The sequence below is a fragment of the Notolabrus celidotus genome, chromosome 4 (assembly GCF_009762535.1).
Source record: "Notolabrus celidotus isolate fNotCel1 chromosome 4, fNotCel1.pri, whole genome shotgun sequence".
Lineage (NCBI taxonomy): Eukaryota > Metazoa > Chordata > Actinopteri > Labriformes > Labridae > Notolabrus > Notolabrus celidotus.
The window spans coordinates 2,983,336-3,001,214 of NC_048275.1; the positions used below are offsets into that span (position 1 = coordinate 2,983,336).

At 41.9% G+C, this 17,879-nt stretch overlaps 1 protein-coding gene across 8 annotated transcripts in view; it reads right to left on the reverse strand.

The window, feature by feature from the left end:
- sptlc3 (serine palmitoyltransferase, long chain base subunit 3) overlaps positions 1 to 17,879 on the reverse strand; it is a 45,495-nt gene that overhangs the window by 15,712 nt on the left and 11,904 nt on the right. For all 8 annotated transcript variants that reach the window (XM_034681572.1, XM_034681571.1, XM_034681578.1 and 5 more), the window contains exons 5-7: positions 12,077 to 12,201; positions 7,324 to 7,417; positions 1,868 to 1,973 (exon numbers count right to left, since the gene is read on the reverse strand). In XM_034681572.1, the coding sequence (XP_034537463.1) occupies positions 1,868 to 1,973; positions 7,324 to 7,417; positions 12,077 to 12,201 (325 nt within the window). The remainder of the gene's footprint in view (positions 1 to 1,867; positions 1,974 to 7,323; positions 7,418 to 12,076; positions 12,202 to 17,879) is intronic.

Here is a 17,879-nt window from a genome sequence, read left to right on the forward strand (position 1 = left end):
CTGAGCCTGACGAGACTTTACAGCCGGATGGAGGCGGTCTGATAGAAGTTATCTCTCAAATCACGCAGCATTGTTGTGGAGCTCATATTACATTTTAAAGAAACTGAAGATTCTTTTTCTGCATTTGATGAAACTGTATCATAACAATACATGAAATCCTGCAGCTGATATCACATATCTCTGTAAGCTCCTTTCCTGGATGTGCAAGGCCCCTTGGATCTGCTCCAACTCAAAGTGACAGAGGGGGTCAACGTTGTGCTGGAGGTGAGGGATCGACTGGCTTAATATCAGGAGGAGGCAGAGTTCAACCTGCATGAAGCCCAGAGAAGCCAGAAGACCTGGTATGACCAACAGGCTCGTCCTGCTGCTCCTCTCCTCCTCCAGTTTCTTACTCTGTCTGCTGTCAACATCAAAAGCCACAAAATAATCTTTAAGACATAAAAAAAGTCTAATTAACTCTCTGACTTTGGATCAATACAACTAAAAGTAGAATGGGAGGTAGAACCTTCAGTTACCAAACCCCTCTGCTTTGGAATCATCTACCAGTCAGGGTCTGGGAGGCAGACACCCTCTCTACTCTTAAGAGTAGGCTTCAAACTTTCCTTTTTGATAAAGCTTATAGTTAGAGCTGGATCAGGCTTGGACCAGGTCTTAGTTATGCTGCTATAGGCTTAGACTGACACACTGGGATCCTGTCTTTCCCTCTCTCTCCTCTCTCTGCCTGTCTCTCACTTTAACTCTTCCTGTCCCATTAAAGTTACTAACCATAGACCTTTCTGGAGTCCCTGAGCTCCCTTGTCCCGTAGGTTCCTCTGGATCTCTGCTGCTGTGGACGTGCCAGACTCCAGCTTCTACAACTACTACTATCCGTCTCCCCACTATCATCTCTCTCTCTCTTCATCTCCCTCTATCCCTCTCTCCAACACGGTCTCAGCAGATGTGTGTCTAACATGAGTCTGGTCCTGCTGGAGGTTTCTGCCTGTTAAAGGAAGTTTGTCCTTGCCACTGTAACTTGCTAAATGCTGCAAAGTGCTCTGCTCATGGTGGATTAAGATGAGATCAGACTGAGTCCTGTCTGGAAGAGGGGACTGGATCTTATCCGGTCTTGATGTTCGGTCTTTGTTAATAATAGAACAGAGAGTACAGTCTAGACCTGCTCTGTTTGGAAAGAGTCTGAGGGGAACATTTGTTGTGATTTGGCGCTTTATAAATAAAGATTGATTAACTTTGGTTGTCTGTGATTAACCTTGGGCACACACAGATCAGGGATCAACCAGGACCGCTTACACCTCAGTGACTGAGTGTGCATAAAGGTGTAGTGGAAGAACAGAGCTGATAAAGAGCCCAATAAAGGGGGCATGTTCTCGCTCAGATGGGCTGATATGTCATGCAGAAAGAGAAAAGAAAATGTCTGTGATGAACAGTTGGAGTTGGGGGTGTAGCCAAGTCAATCTCCGTGGCTCCATTTGGCCTTGATTTGGAGCTAATGAGCAGATGGAGAGGGTCACTGAGACTCGCTGCAGAGAGAAGGACACACAATACCTTTCTCCTTTCTGCGGTAATCAAACGCTGCCCGAGAGTACACACACATATACACACTGCCCATTATTCAAGGGTAGAGAGGGGAGCAATTGAGAAGGAGACCATTACAGGAACTGCTAAACACAGGCTGGAGGCTCTGCTCGGGTTACAAATGAGGGTTTCTACCTGAGTCTGGCTCTGCATTACTCTGCTGAGGACCACCGGGAAGAACCAGAGTGATACGACAGCAGCAACTGACCCGAATACTTGTGTGTGTGTGTGTGTGTGTGTGTGTGTGGGGGGGGGACAGCAGCTAGGTTAATATGTGTGTGTATGTGAGGCTGACCTGTAGATGCCTTCCACCATGATGAGGATCTTCTTCCAGGGTCTGTGGGTCCGGGGCTGCCCAGAGACGACCGCTTCTCTCAGCATCTTCTCCAGACTGTGCATGTCTAAAAACACACAGGAGGGAGAAACTCACATTTGAACACAGATATCTCTACTGTCTTCTGCTTACATTATCAACATTTTCTTGGCTTTGCCTTTTTTAGGGGATTTATTAATTATTTTGAAACATTGCGTGGCGCTCCTGACACCCAGATCAATCACAACCTAAACAGATTGAGTGATAGAATACAGAAAGATGCTCTCTTGGTGTCTCTATCAGAGCATTTACGGATGATGAAAACAAGGTGTGAAAATCTATGGAAGAGGATTAGAGAGACTCTGAGATTAAAGTCAGATTTATGATGACTTTGATTTTAGAATTCTGACTTTGATATTAGAATTCTGACTTTGATTCTGGAATTCTGACTTTGATTCTAGAATTCTGACTTTGATTCTAGAATTCTGACTTTAATTCTAGAAGTCTGACTTTGATTCTAGAATTCTGACTTTAATTCTAGAAGTCTGACTTTGATTCTGGAATTCTGACTTTGATTCTAGAATTCTGACTTTGATTCTAGAATTCTGACTTTGATTCTGGAATTCTGACTTTGATTCTAGAATTCTGACTTTAATTCTAGAAGTCTGACTTTGATTCTAGAATTCTGACTTTGATTCTGGAATTCTGACTTTGATTCTAGAATTCTGACTTTGATTCTAGAAGTCTGACTTTGATTCTAGAATTTTGACTTTGATTCTAGAAGTCTGACTTTGATTCTACAATTCTGACTTTAACTCTAGAAGTCTGACTTTAATTAATGAATTCTGACTTTGATTCTAGAATTCTGATTTTGATTTTAGAATTTGGACATTCATTCTAGAATCCTGACTTTAATTCTAGAATTTTGACTTTAATTTTAGAAATCTGACTTTGATTCTAAAATTCTGACTTTGATTCTAGAATTTTGACTTTAATTCTAGAATTCTGACTTTAATTCTAGAATTCTGACTTTGATTCTAGAATTCTGACTTTAATTCTAGAATCCTGACTTTAATTAATGAATTCTGACTTTGATTCTAGAATTCTGATTTGGATTTTAGAATTTGGACATTCATTCTAGAATCCTGACTTTAATTCTAGAATTTTGACTTTAATTTTAGAAATCTGACTTTAATTCTAGAATTCTGACTTTGATTCTAGAATTCTGACTTTGATTCTAGAATTTTGACTTTAATTCTAGATTTCTGACTTTAATTCTAGAATTCTGACTTTGATTCTAGAATTCTGACTTTGATTCTAAAAGTCTGACTTAGAATTCTAGAATTCTGACTTTGATTCTAAAAGTCTGACTTTGATTCTAGAATTCTGACTTTAATCACAGAATGAAAGAAATGTACTCTTTAAAAACATTTTTTTCCTCACCAGCCCCAAGAAAAAACAATATTTTCAGTGGCCCTAATCCTCCTCTGTAAAAATCTGACTTGGACACAGACACTAAAACTCCGTATAAAGAAATAACCTTCACTCTGGTAATATCTTTTTCCTCTGTAGGTCATAAAAAGCCTTTAAGGGTGGGATTACTGTTTCCTCCTCTGATTTATACATCTTGTACAAAACACACAGAAACTCAGGGCATTTCACTGAGTCTACATCGCAGAAACACCTTCTACAAACAACCAACAGGAAATACCTCTGCAGTGTGATGCTAATGAACACCTGTAGGAGAGGATTACTTCACTAAGTGAGCCAAACACAGGTTTGTCTGGAGGTTTCTTCACTGCAGACTGCACAATCTGGCCTCAGGAGAATAACTTCCCTGCGGTGTTCAGATGTTTTAACATGAAGGGTGAGATCAGACATGTTCCTCTTGTGCACACCAGCAGATGGCAGTGTTGAATAGCTGTGGGAGCTTCATGACTGCAGTCTAACCATGTCATGCAGGGGGATTTAATTTTGCATAGCTGATAATCTGTCATACATGATCAATATCGATGCCTCAGCATACCAACAGGTTTCATAAGAGTCTGATAAAATCACTCCCTGAGGCTGTGCAGAAACCGCTCATGCATAGTCACCTATATCAGCATAAAGGAACAACCAGGCAGGGGAGAGAGGTTTGCTTTGTGCAGAGACAAGAATGAGGCAGAGATCACTTCACAGTTAAGCACTGATTTAAGATAAACCACAGGCTGATACCAGAGCCTGCACGGCTGTGACGAGGAGGATAGACGGGTTTTAAACAGCTGTATCCATGACATGTCATTATCTTGGCATTGACCCGGAGGCTGCACAGATGCCACTTGCTCTATTTTTTCAAAACAATGCCGGAGCTCCAAATGAAAACATTGGAGTATTTGAAAGCAAAAGAATAGCAGCCTTCAAAAGGAGTGTCCTTTATCTGTAGCTATTCAAAGTATTTCAGCAAACAAGCCTGACAGTGACACGCTGGGCCAACCGGTTCCTCCACTCTCTGGCATGAAACTTCATCTCTGTTAAACATGAAACACACAAATATTTGAAGCGGCATAAACAAGGGACCACAGACATTCTAGAGACAGACTGCAAGAACAAATGTTTGGAATAGACTTCATAAGTCTGCACTAATCTGCTGATGTGCGTAAGATCGTTGGCTCAACCTGCTACCATTTGGTTCCCAGTGTGTTTCGTATATTTACACTATAATCCTGTGAGCAGCAGACGAGTTTAAATCACGCATGAATCCAAAATGGGACCAGTAAAATGCTGATTCTTTGTTTGATGTCACCTCTGTTTGCATTTCTTCTTCTGTGTCTACCTTTTGTGCAGACCTTGGAAGAGATGTTGGGCTTTCATGGGAGTATGTCCAGTCAGATAATGGTGAAATAAAGATAATTAAAGCTGCAAGCGGCGATGAACGGGGACTCGCACACCTGCAACCACCGCCTGATGTGCCCCTCCGCCTGATGTGCCCCTCCGCCTGATGTACCCCTCCGCCTGATGTACCCCTCCGCCTGATGTGCCCCTCCGCCTGATGTACCCCTCCGCCTGATGTGCCCCTCTTCTACCTGATGTGCCCCTCTGCCTGATGTGCCCCTCCGCCTAAGGTGCCCCTCCGCCTGATGTACCCCTCCGCCTGATGTACCCCTCCGCCTGATGTGCCCCTCCGCCTGATGTACCCCTCCGCCTGATGTACCCCTCTGCCTGATGTGCCCCTCCGCCTGATGTACCCCTCCGCCTGATGTGCCCCTCCGCCTGATGTACCCCTCCGCCTGATGTACCCCTCCGCCTGATGTACCCCTCCGCCTGATGTACCCCTCCGCCTGATGTGCCCCTCCGCCTGATGTACCCCTCCGCCTGATGTACCCCTCCGCCTAATGTGCTCCTCTTCTACCTGATGTGCCCCTCCGCCTGATGTACCCCTCCGCCTAATGTGCTCCTCTTCTACCTGATGTGCCCCTCCGCCTGATGTGCCCCTCCGCCTAAGGTGCCCCTCCGCCTAATGTGCACCTCTTCTACCTGATGTGCAGCAGGTGTTGCGTGTGGTTGATTTGGTGAGATTTTGTGCATTTTTAAGTTATATTTTTGGCCTTTTTGCCTTTATTTTATAGTACAGCTGAAGAGAGACAGGAAATGTGTGGAGTAGAGAGCGGGGGAAGACATGCAGGAGATGGTCGACCGGCCGGGAATTGAACTGGCAACCCCTGCAACGAGGACTGTAGCCGCTAGGCCACCAGCGCCCCATTTTGTGCATTTTAAAGACCCCAAAAATCCATTTCCTGTTTGTGGCAATACATGTGCGTTTGATGCACTGCCTGAACATCCGCCACGGCCCCAATTTTTATATTTCGTGATTTATTTTGATAACCTTCAATCGTCGTGACCCCCAAAATATTGATGCCAAAGACTCGCGACCCCCACTGTCCCTCAAAGTGATTTAATGTGGCTTCATTAAGCTGGTCTGCAGAAAATGACCCTTCCTACATGAGCATGTGTCTGTGTTTCCTGTGCCGTTATGAATGAACCTGCTGCTACTGATGCTTTAGATCATTAACTGTTCACTAACACTAAACTTAGAAGTCATCTGGAAATAAAGAAAAGCAGAAAACTCATTACATTTTATACTTTCAAGGTTTTATTTCAAGTTTAGCTTCTATTTTTGTCAATATTTTTTTAAAACAATGGGTTTTTAGATAACTAAAAAAAAAAACTATTCTGTAAGAGATCTCACTACCCCCCCATTTGTGCTTCATGACCCACCAGTGGGTCCCGACCCACACTTTGGGAACCCCTGTATTATAGAATGTGCATGGTTGGGACTTGATTGCCAAAATCAGACATTCAACTAAAATTGCTGCCTTCCTGTTTGGGATTACACAATGACACTCAGAGGCTTTTTTGTAGGTCTTGGGATGGTAGATAAAAATGTCATGCATGTAGGTGAAAGTAGCATGAGGGGCTGGCCTTTTAAGTCATTAGGGGGCGCTATGGAGCGGGTATTTGCACGAAAGCAATGAATTCATACATTCGTACGCCATAACTGAATTTTGGGCAAAGTTTGGTGAGTTTTGGGCGACGCTGAGGCATGCAAATTTGGGTTTTAGGCGGCGGAAAAATAATAATAATCCTTAGGGTTTCAATAGGGCCTTGGCGCCACTGCATGTCAGTGCTCTTGGTGTGCAAAAAGTGGCATGCACTAATAACAGAGTGCCTGAGCTGCTTGTTCCAGAGGTGTAGAGGTAAAGGGGGGTCAGCTGCTCGGGTGCCTGAGGCCTCTCTGCCTGTAGACGGGCTCCAGGGATGAGCTTGGTGGACCCATAACTGACTGTGCTTGTACCTGTCAGGACACATTTGTTGCCAGAACACCGGCTCATTTGTCCTTTTTCTCCTGAAAGAGCGCAGCGCGATGAATGTTGTATCATTCCCCTTAATACTCTCTCTTATCAACCATTCACAATATGTAATTTGACAACTGAACGGAGAACAGATGGTTTAAGTAAGAGGACACTTTCATTTAAAAAGCCTTCTTTTTCGCCGCTCTGCTCCTGATGGATAAAACACAGTCGTGACTGTAAACTGAACCCATTTCATTAAAGCTTTTTACATTTGCTGCTGTAAACACAGAATTTTAAGTAGGTCTTCCCAGAGGCAAATCCTGCACCGCACGCAAAGTAATGTGTTTCTCACAGCAGCAACAGTTTGGAATAAATGGAAGGAAAAATGCATGATGTGAGGAGGGGATGCTGAACAAACAAATCCAAACTGCATCGACAGACAATCTCTGGCAAAACACATTATATCAACAATGTTTGACTGGTGGGAGCGATGAATGCTAAACACCAGAGCTGTTGTGTTTGTGACAGCACAGATCTCTAACTTAAACATCAGGGTGTTGTTGTGGTGTGAGGAAGGAGTTGTGTCACGTGTGTTACTGGACTCACTGTTGTGTTTGAACACTCGGATCGTCGCTCCGGACAGCCGGGCCCCCAAGATGAGAGACGTGTGATTGAGCTCGTCGCTTAGAATCAGACAACCCTGCACACAGGAGAGAAAACTTTATTTAAATTACAAACAAACAAACAAACAAACAAACAAACACGACATTCAGAAAGGAGCAGTTTGTTCCATAAGGAGAGAGTCTGCAACCTTTGACAGCACGAGGCGGACATTTTTGTTTGTCAAGAACAACCATAAGCGTGTCCTTGCTTGCATAAGCTCGGACAATAAGATGTGTACTCTGCATATTTGCACAATACATTTAAATATTGTCCTTGATCAACAATACACACTGTGATTGTCTTGATCAGAGAATCAGTTTATGTCTGTCTGTATTAACAAATCCCCCCTGAAGCTTTTTATGATATAGACAAGATAAGATAAGATGAGATGATACTTCATTGATCCCCAGGGGAAATTCAGTTGTTGCAGCAACACTGACATAGGAACAAGAGTAAAACAAGGATAACAGAGCACAAATAGAGAGAGGGAAATAAATACATAATAATTATAGTAATGATGGTAATAATAATAATAATAATAATAATAATAATAATAATAATAAAACAAAAAAATTTATATATGATATTATAATAATAATGATGATAATAATAATAATAATATTAAATACATAATAAATAAATAAATACAAAATAACTATAAAAATAAATAAAATAAAATGTAAAATATAAAAATAATACAATAATTATGATTTAAAAAAACAATTCTAAAAATACTAATGATAAATAAATAAAATAATAATAAATACATAATAATACATAAAATAAAGTGAAATACAATATACTATTTAAAAAGATAAATAATAATAATAATAATACAAAAGTGAATAAATAGGTAAATAAAATAAGAATTAACATTTAAAAAGGTATATACCAATGTTACTCATGGTATAAATAGTTGTAATTTCACAGGGTCATTCCATGATGATATTAAAAAAGACTATAATATAGTGTGCACTGTGAGGCAGTTGTGCAATATGCTATACAATAAATATGGGTAAATGGAAATATGGATAAATGTGGATATATGTATGTAAATACTACTAATGAATCACATTGAGGGGTCAAATACTTCATCTTATTATTCCTACTATTTTAGAGAACATTAACTCTTTAAAAACCCTTACATCATTCATTTTTAAATTATGCAAAAACAAAATAATAAAACAGAAATACAAAAAAGAGAGATGAAAACAAGTGTTTGAAGATGAGTAACATCCCTCTGATTTATATTTGTTTCTTCACTGTATAATTGTTGTTCAATGTAGTTACATGTCCTCCAATCTCCTCCCCTTGCCTCCATATCTGCCCCTGTCACCATCATCTATGTCTATATGTCTGCTGCATGTTCTAGACGTGTTTGTAATTCCTCACTCTTCTTACGTCATCATTTTTCTCAGAGAAAGTCTGGTACTTCCATAAAAATCAGCATGCAAATGAATTCCTGCCATTGCTGGAATTCGTCTCTGGAACATTAGCATATTAAACACAGAAGCTCTGAGCGTCTGACTGCATTACTTTGAATGAACTCTTGTAAAGGGTTTTGTTGACACTGTCTCAGTGACAGATACTCTGGGTTTCGCCTGGGGTCCAGCTGGCCCGGTCCCTGGTCTACCAGCAGCTGTCACTCTAATGTAGCTCTGCCTGCACAGCGAGTCCCCGTCCCTGCACAGCCTGTCCCTGTAGGATAGGGTTGGCAGTGCGGTTTGACCCCCGGCCCCTGCAGGGTCACTGCGGGGGCTGCTGCCTTGGGGGCCGCTGCACCTCTTGGTCTGCATAAAACGACCCTGCTCTCATCACTTAAACAGTCAGCCTCTCTCCTCCTGTCCGGTCCAATCACAGATATTTATGCTGTGTTTTGCCCCCTGGTAACCCGTGGCTGTCTGTGTGAGACAGGCCTGAGTTTGGGTAATCATACCCCTGAGTGCTGCTCTTAACAAAAACCTGCCCTGTCTTGTCAACGTGTCTGAGAGCAGCCGTGCCCGGAGCCTCGTCCTTGCGGCTACTGTTATGTTTAATTATGATTTTAATTAATGGGGGTCGGTGGGGAGTTGTTCACAGCTGAGTTTAGTTGACTGTAATTCATTAATTTAGGCCATATGCAAGAAAGGAACAAAAGCTTGGCTAATTAGATTAATTTCTGCAGCGCTGTGAAAAATGACACCCAAATACAAGAGGGTTTCCTTTTATATGTATGATTCTCCTACACCTCTGCACCTCCTTTGTCCCTGTTACCTGCAGCACTGAGCAGGTGAGACTGCATTCTTGAATCAAGGCGTTTTTTGACTGGAGGAACTTTACCCCTGAACTACGTGCGTTTCAACCAGTGGACCCAGGGTCTAAATTTAGTTCAGGGGTAGATAATCCCCCTTTAAAAAGCCCCCGATAGTGGGGCAGTACTTTCAAAGGTCTTGGGGCTTTCAGGGTGCAGGGCCTGCAATGCTGAACGTGTCTGATTGGTAGATTAACCGAAGTGTTTTTATTCCGCCCACCGTCCACAATAACATCACACACATCTGTGATTCACTTGATTTCTCTTTCTTTCATTAGTTTTTATTTGTTCTATCTTTTTTGTATGTGTGTGTACTTTTCAAAAGAAGAAGCTGTGATTTTCTTGATTTAGCAGCTTGTAACAGTAGTCTTCTCTCAGCCCACCGTGAACACATCTCTCCTCCTGGTGTTCCGGTTTTTAAAGTGACCCTGTAAACTGGAGACCTTCAGCTGAACGTGTCAGTGTTTGTGTTGATTCATTCATTACTTTTTCCATGTTTTTAACCGCAGGCACAACATTTTCACTTTTTTTTCATGTTTTTCTGCTTTTGGAGAACAATTTCAAGTTTGAGGAAAATGTATTTTTTCGACAGGGTCAACTTTTTTGTCAATATTTTTTTTGTCAAATTAATTTTTTTTTCAAAAAAAATTTTGTCAAAACAAAATTGTCAAAAAAAAATTTTGTCAAATCTTTTTTTTGTCAAAACATTTTTTTGTAAAAAAAAATTTCAAATTTTTTTTTTCATTTTTTTCAATTTTTTCAATTTTTTCCAAAAACCATTCACACTCATTGTTTTTCCATCTGTGATTCTCTTGATTTCTCTTTCTTTCATTAGATTTTATTTGTTCTATCTTTTTTGTATGTGTGTGTACTTTTCAAAAGAAGAAGCTGTGATTCTCTTGATTTAGCAGCTTGTAACAGTCGTCGTCTCTCAGCCCACTGTGAATGCGTCTCTCCTCCCGGTGTTCCAGTCTTAAGAGTGACCCTGTAAACTGGAGACCTTCAGCTGAACGTGTCAGTGTTTGTAGAGTTTACACAGCTGTTGAAACACAGAGGGAGTTCCTGGGAATGCAAACTAGTTTAGTTTTTATTAAGATTTCAAAATATACTCATCAGATATTTAATGATCGTCTAAAGACGTTTATGAGGGATGCATCCGGCTGAGAGTCTCCAGTTAACAGGGTCGCCGTTTAAACCAAAACACCGGCCGATCTCTGCCACTGCTTTTTGAGTTCAAAAGGATTTTAAAGCCGAGTTGAAACGTCTTTGCTACTTGCGCTTATCTCCTCTCACGTGTTGATTCATTCGTTGCTTTTTCCATGTTTTTAACCGCAGGCGAAAAATTTTCACTTTTTTTATGTTTTTCTGCTTTTGGAGCACAATTTCAAATTTGAGGAAAATAAATTTTTTCAACAGGATCCGGGTCAACTTTTTTGTCAAATTTTTTCCGTCAAATTTTTTTTTCTAATTATTTTTGTCAAAATGTTTTTTTCAAAAAAAAAATTTTTTCAAAAAAAAATTTTTTTCAAAAAAAAATTTTTTTCAAACGGTTTTTTTCAACATTTTTTTTTTTCAACATTTTTTTTTGCAGAAATGTTCTCAAATTTCTTTAAAAATTTTTCTTTTCAAATTTTGTTTTTCAAAATTTTCCAAAAACTATTCAGTCATTGTTTTTTCCCTCTGTGGTGAACGGCATTCGTCTTTGTTTTACTGCCCTCTACTGGTCTGGTGGTGTAGTGTCAAAGGATTTTAAAGCCGTGTTGAAACGTCTTTGCTACTCGCGCTTATCTCCTCTCACGTGTTGATTCAGTGAATCCATCTGTGATGAAATATAGCACCATCTAAAACAGACCAGCTGAGTCTCTTCATGCTAACAGGCTAACTGTTGTGTTGCTCATAATGATACCTGCCTGTCCGTCTGCTTCTATGGCGTCATCTGTGATGAATGGCATTCATCTTTGACTTACTGCCCTCTACTGGTCTGGTGGTGTAGTGCATTTACTTTTTATTTCTCCATACGTCACTGGCCTGATTTACACAATCTACCTGGGACTTCAGCCCGCGGTTGAAACGCAGACAACAATGGGGCACAGGAACCTTTTAGTTCAGGGGAAAGTAGTTCTGGGGGCTAAAAGACCCTGGAACTCTTGGTCGAAATGCACCTTCAGTGTATCTGAACTCTGCTTAAAGCCTGATAAAGACACCAAATTATGCTCCTCACTTGCAGATTTTTGCGCGTCTGTGGCGATATGTATTCAAAGAGATCATTTGTCATTGTTTGTCTGTAAATACGCTCCTCTGATTTCTCTGAGAGAGGTTTCATGTTGCATATATAAGTCAGTTGATAGCAGCTTAAGGACGGGGTGTGACAACAATGTGTGGCATTAACCGTGTGGGATTACAAACCTTGCCAACAAGCGCAGGAATGTTCATTGAGTTGGTTGCGAAACCCATCCCAAACGTCATGGAGGACTCCACGCTGAGGAACTCAGCCACAAGCTGCTCCAGCTCCTCATGGCTGCTCAGGTTACCTGCAGGACAGAAAACAAAACAAATAACTCACCCTGACAGGTCGCTGCAGGTTTATCTGGTCACTCTTTAAGGTCTCTGCGATTCTGGTCCTTTTCATCCAACTACAAGTTTTGACAGAGACGAATACCGCCTGATAAAAAATCCATGTGTAAAAGCCTGGCAAGCACATCCTCGCTCTCCCAGGATTGGAAGAGATTTATAAAGATTCAACTGGTGCTAAATTTGTAATTTACTGCCCCTCTTCATCCCAGGTAATACCGAGTCGAGTCCTGAAAGGGGCTGAAAGTGTTCTGCAGCACATTTTGGGAGCACAGAGGCCGTTGTTTATAACGCGAGGTGACAGCTGGGGACTGAAAATTCATTTGGAAAAATTGATCAGATTGTAATCTGTCACCTGGCTTGGTGTTTTTATATTTTCTGCAATAAAAGTGGGGCTTTTTGGGGGATCTCAGGGGGGCTTTCAGGTCTGCCCTTGTGGTCGGCGGATAAGAAGAAGGATTACTGTGATAATTGGGAACAACAGGAGGAGAGGTGGGCGGGGAAAAGTCTCAATCATACACAGAACTTATACAACATTCAGTGTGTTTTCCTTTACCTGAACCTGATTATCAAGAACACCTTACTCTCCTCTCTCACATGTGCAGGAGCGACAACCAAACTAAACCTTGTGTGTGCTTTCGGTTTGAGTCCACTTTGGCGCCCCCCCTGGTCAAAACGCTACATCTCATCTCTCTACCTCTCCGTCCTTATGATGAGTAAGAACCAATCTTAAGCTGTTTTCTTTTAACAGTCAGACACATCACTTCCTGAACATCTTTGACATTATCACCTCGGCTAGATCTGCAGTTTCAGGCGTTAAAAATAACTGTGTGAAAATGATCGGTCTTGTTGCTGATTGTTGTGTTTGCTTTTGCTACTCATATTGAGGTGTCAGTTTTCATTTCAGTCCTCCTCTGATTCCTCTGTGACTTGAAGAGATACTGGTCCCTCAAAATCCCAGTGGAAGCTCTCATTGAGGGCACTCAAGTAGGCAAACATGACCTGATTGTTCAGTTTAATCCAGTTTTATTTGGGTTTGAGGCATTGAAGGACATTCAAGTCTTCAAGTTAGACGGTATATTTGATGCTTGGTAGGAGTTTCTGATCTACTGGACGTCGCAGGGTTTCTGGATCTAAGATGATGCATCTGATACGCATTCAAGCTGGCTACGTGGCGACTTAATATACAATCCTGAAAATGCTTGAAATACTGGAAACAGAGGCCTTTTTTAAGTCAAGTAAATGCAATATGCTTCCATGGTGTGACGCTCTCTGCAACCTGTGCCTTGTGCTTTTAATCACTCTTTTTATCTATTCTAAAAGCTGCTGAATTTGGCATATTGATTTTTGTCTTGCACCTCAATGCACTTTTCCACTTTTTACAGAGTCACAATCCAATAAACTGCTTCCTGTTTTTAGCTGTTTGATTAAAAAAACAAAACTATGGATGTCCCAACGTGCTTATTTCCTCGTCATTTGGAGTAGAAATTTAAATTCTCACTAACAAAGTAGCAGAGCATCGTAGATTTATCTTCAAGCTGAAAACAGATGTGGATTTATCTATCATAGGAGGACTGCTGGGAAGAGAGGGACGTCTGACTGGCTGTCCCTGCTTCCACCAAGACCCCACCTCGAATAGGTTAGAAGAAAGGGATGGATCGATATAAAAGGAGAATAAAAGTCTGATTTGATGTCATCCTTTTGAGAGAACGATGCATTAACTGAATACACGTCTAAATGAGACTCTAAACACTGTAGTCAGAATCAATGAAAGTCAGTAACCGCAGAGCGTCGTCAGTGAAACGTTCAAACAGACTGAATGTTTCAGTCGGACGTACATAAAACCATAACACAGCAGCAGCTCTGTCTTTACGCTGCTTTCATTCAGGCCTTTTGCCAAGTCTGATCGATCCCTGCGTTTCCTCCACCACTCAGCCTTCGCCGCCCATGCTGGCGTGTGCAGCTCTCCGGTCAGACTGCATCGGCGTTCAGTCTCAAAAAGAGCGTTTCACTTAGAGATGCCAGCCTCCTTATTGATATGCTGGCCTCATGAAGCCGCTCCGGGTCTGCCTACTTGAGTTAGCCGAGGTAACACGACACCTGGCATCTCATTAAACTGAAGTCACCTGTCCTCTCTGAGTAACCTCGGTCACCTTTTCAGAGTTATTTTACCGACATTATAATTAAACATGCAAATCAATGATTAGCTGTTTTTTTTATTGTAATCATGTGATTGAGGTTTTCTTCAAAGCCTTGCCTTGCCTGCAGGAGTTAATCATTCCTTTCATCAACCTTGACTCAGTCTGAGCAGACAAGTACAGCTTTTACTGCTTAGTTTAACACACGAGCATGCAGCACAGCTCTTCTTCTTCATCACACACGAGGGGGAAACACTCGCAGCTGAACGTACTGTTTGTCAGTGTTCATCCTTTATTGGAATGCATGACATCAATATCTCATTTACTGTATGTTAATGATTGCGAGGCGAGTAGGCAGAGCGAGCTACCCATTGAGAGTAATCTGTGAATGTTTCACCCGTCTGTTTATTCACAGGGCGTGCTTCCAGTGCACTTTGTATCTGCTTTACATACGTCTCAAGTTGCTCTCTCTTTGCACTTCTTGCATTTAAAGTAATGGTCGGAGAACGAGTTCTACATTTCTGCTTGTTAGTTTCTCTACACTGCCTCTCCATAAAATCTAGACTAGAATTTAAACCGTCATATCTTAAAGAGCTCATAGTGCTCTATCACCCCTCTAGAACACTACGCTCCCAACATGCAGGCCTGCTCATCGTACCTAAAGTCTCTAAAAGTAGTATGGGAGGTAGAGCCTTCAGTTATCAGGCTCCTCTCCTTTGGAATCATCTACCAGTCAGGGTCCGGGAGGCAGACACCCTCTCTACTTTTAAGAGTAGGCTTCAAACTTTCCTTTTTGATAAAGCTTATAGTTAGAGCTGGATCAGGCTTGGACCAGCTCTTAGTTATGCTGCTATAGGATCAGACGTCTATAGGCTGAGACTGCTAGAGGCTAATACTTCTATAGGCTCATACTTGAAGAGAGACTGCCGGGGGGAACTGACATACTGACACACTGGGATCCTATCCCCCCCCTCCCCCCATCACTTCCTTTAACCCTTCCTGTCCCATTAAAGTTACTAACCATAGACCTTTCTGGAGTCCCTGAGCTCCATTGTCTCGTAGGTTCCTCTGGATCTCTGCTGTAGATTCCTTTTTGAGTCTTTCTTTCCTTCTTTCCTTCTTTCTTTCTCTGTGCCATTCCTTTTTCATTTCATTCCCTCTTTCTTTCTTTCATTCCTTCTTCCTTCCATCCTTCCTTCCTTTCTTTCCTTCTCTTTCTTCCTTCCTTCCTTCCTTCCTTTACTTATATTTTACCTTTCTTTCTTTCTTTCTTTCTTTCTTTCTTTCTTTCTTTCTTTCTTTCTTTCTTTCTTTCTTTCTTTCTTTCTTTCTTTCTTTCTTTCCTTGTTCTTTCCATGTTTCTTAATCCTTTATGTCTCCTTTCCTTCTGTCATTCTTTCACCATTTATTCTCCCCTTTTTCTTTCTTCTGGTCTCCCTCTCTTCTCTCTTTTCTTAGACCTTTCTGGAGTCCCTGAGCTCCCTTGTCCCGTAGGTTCCTCTGGATCTCTGCTGCTGTGGACGTGCCAGACTCCAGCTGCTACAGCTACTACTATCCGTCTCCCCCCTATCATCTCTCTCTCTCTTCATCTCCCTCTATCCCTCTCTCCAACACGGTTTCGGCAGATGTGTGTCTAACATGAGTCTGGTCCTGCTGGAGGTTTCTGCCTGTTAAAGGAAGTTTGGTCCTTGCCACTGTAACTTGCTAAATGCTGCAAAGTGCTCTGCTCATGGTGGATTAAGATGAGATCAGACTGAGTCCTGTCTGTAAGATGGGACTGGATCTGATCTGGTCTTGATGTTGGGTCTTTGTTAATAATAGAACATAGAGTACGGTCTAGACCTGCTCTGTTTGGAAAGAGTGTTGTTGGGATGTGGCGCTTTATAAATAAAGATTGATTGATTTGCAAACAAACATAAGAAGTAGCATCAAAGATTTCAATGTAGATTTTAAAGGTTTGTTTAAGTTAGAGTATATTTTTAAATGTGTGTGCAGTCAAAAGACATCCAGGAACGTCTGTACTGGATATTTTCAGTGATTCACCGATACAAAACGCTGCATATGAACTAAAGCACTGGTGTCAGTGGCGTCACTCCTCCCACAGATCCTTGGGCCTTTAATAATTGATGCTTAATAAGATCCCGCGGGAGAAATGCTTGTTATTCCTTAACCCTCTGAGTGAGCCAGCTGAAACAAACCCAGGGAAAAACAGTCCCATTTTGAAAGAGAAATAAACATATAAATAAATCACGTGAATGAATAATGGATCTTGCAGAAGAGAGAGAGAGAGAGAGTGTGTGTTTGTGTGTCGGAGGGAGAGGAGGGGTTGTTCTTGCGCTCCGGCAGTCGTAAAACTAACGATTCCCCGCCCTTTCATTCCTCCTCATTTCTCTGTTCTTGTCAAACTGCTGATATCATGCAAGCGAACCGGCCCGCTCGGAGTTTCAGTGTCAGCTCAGCCCACTCTCTGAAGATTTACAGCAGGGTGGTGTCAGAAGGGCCGTAAACGTAACAGCGTTGACAGACAGAAAAAGCAGCCTCAGAGTTTTCAAGTTAACTTTGCAACTGTTGGAGCAGACGGTTAAATGAGCTCCCTGATGTTTAACCATTGATCAGCAATCACACGGAACACAACTTGTGCATACTGTCTCCCTCTGGCCTGTGCTCACACAGCTCCAGGCCCAACTGTAACACAACAGACGCACCGCTTCACGTCACCATGTAGCATCTTTAGTTTACAGAGAGTAAACACCACAGACAACGACACAGAAGACGTCAGCAGTAAACACCTGACCTCTGTATCACACCACCATGAACCCTTTGACACCATTGCTTAAAGCTGGGGTTGGTCGTCAGATTTAGATCCACTTTTTGTTATACTGGTTAAAATTATCTTTATGTCCCGATGGCGATCAATACATAATGTGTTCTTAAAAAAGCTGCTATCTACAGCCTGAGTAAACCTGGGAAAACACCAACCAATCCCTGCCATCAGGAGCCAAATGATGAAACCAATCAGATCCTGTCCTGCTGTTCTGCCCGCCTCCTGCAGAGCGTACACTTCCTGTTTGTTTGTGTTTTTAACTTTCACTATGAGAATGTTTTGGTGTTCTCTTACCGCTGAGTGAGACATGAGCTGACGTAGTGCAAAACACAAACCATGTGCTGAGGACCGGTTTGGAATCAGTCACCATTATATGGTCGCGAATCAGCGGCGCTCGTGCATGTGAGCGGGGGCGTCGTTTAGGAGGAGCTCCGAGGGGAGGGGAGGGAGGGGTTAGACGGAGTCCTGAGGAAATGCTACATTCAAATTCATGCTAGTTTTCAGTGGCTACCAACCCTAGCTTTAAACGGTTGCATGGATTATACATCATATCCACGTTGCGTACCCGTGTTTGTGCTCGTGCATGAGCAGCCGTACTGTGCCGAAGTTCATCTCTTGCATTGTATTGTATTGAATTGTATTGTATAGGAACGTATCGTATCATAGTATTGAATAG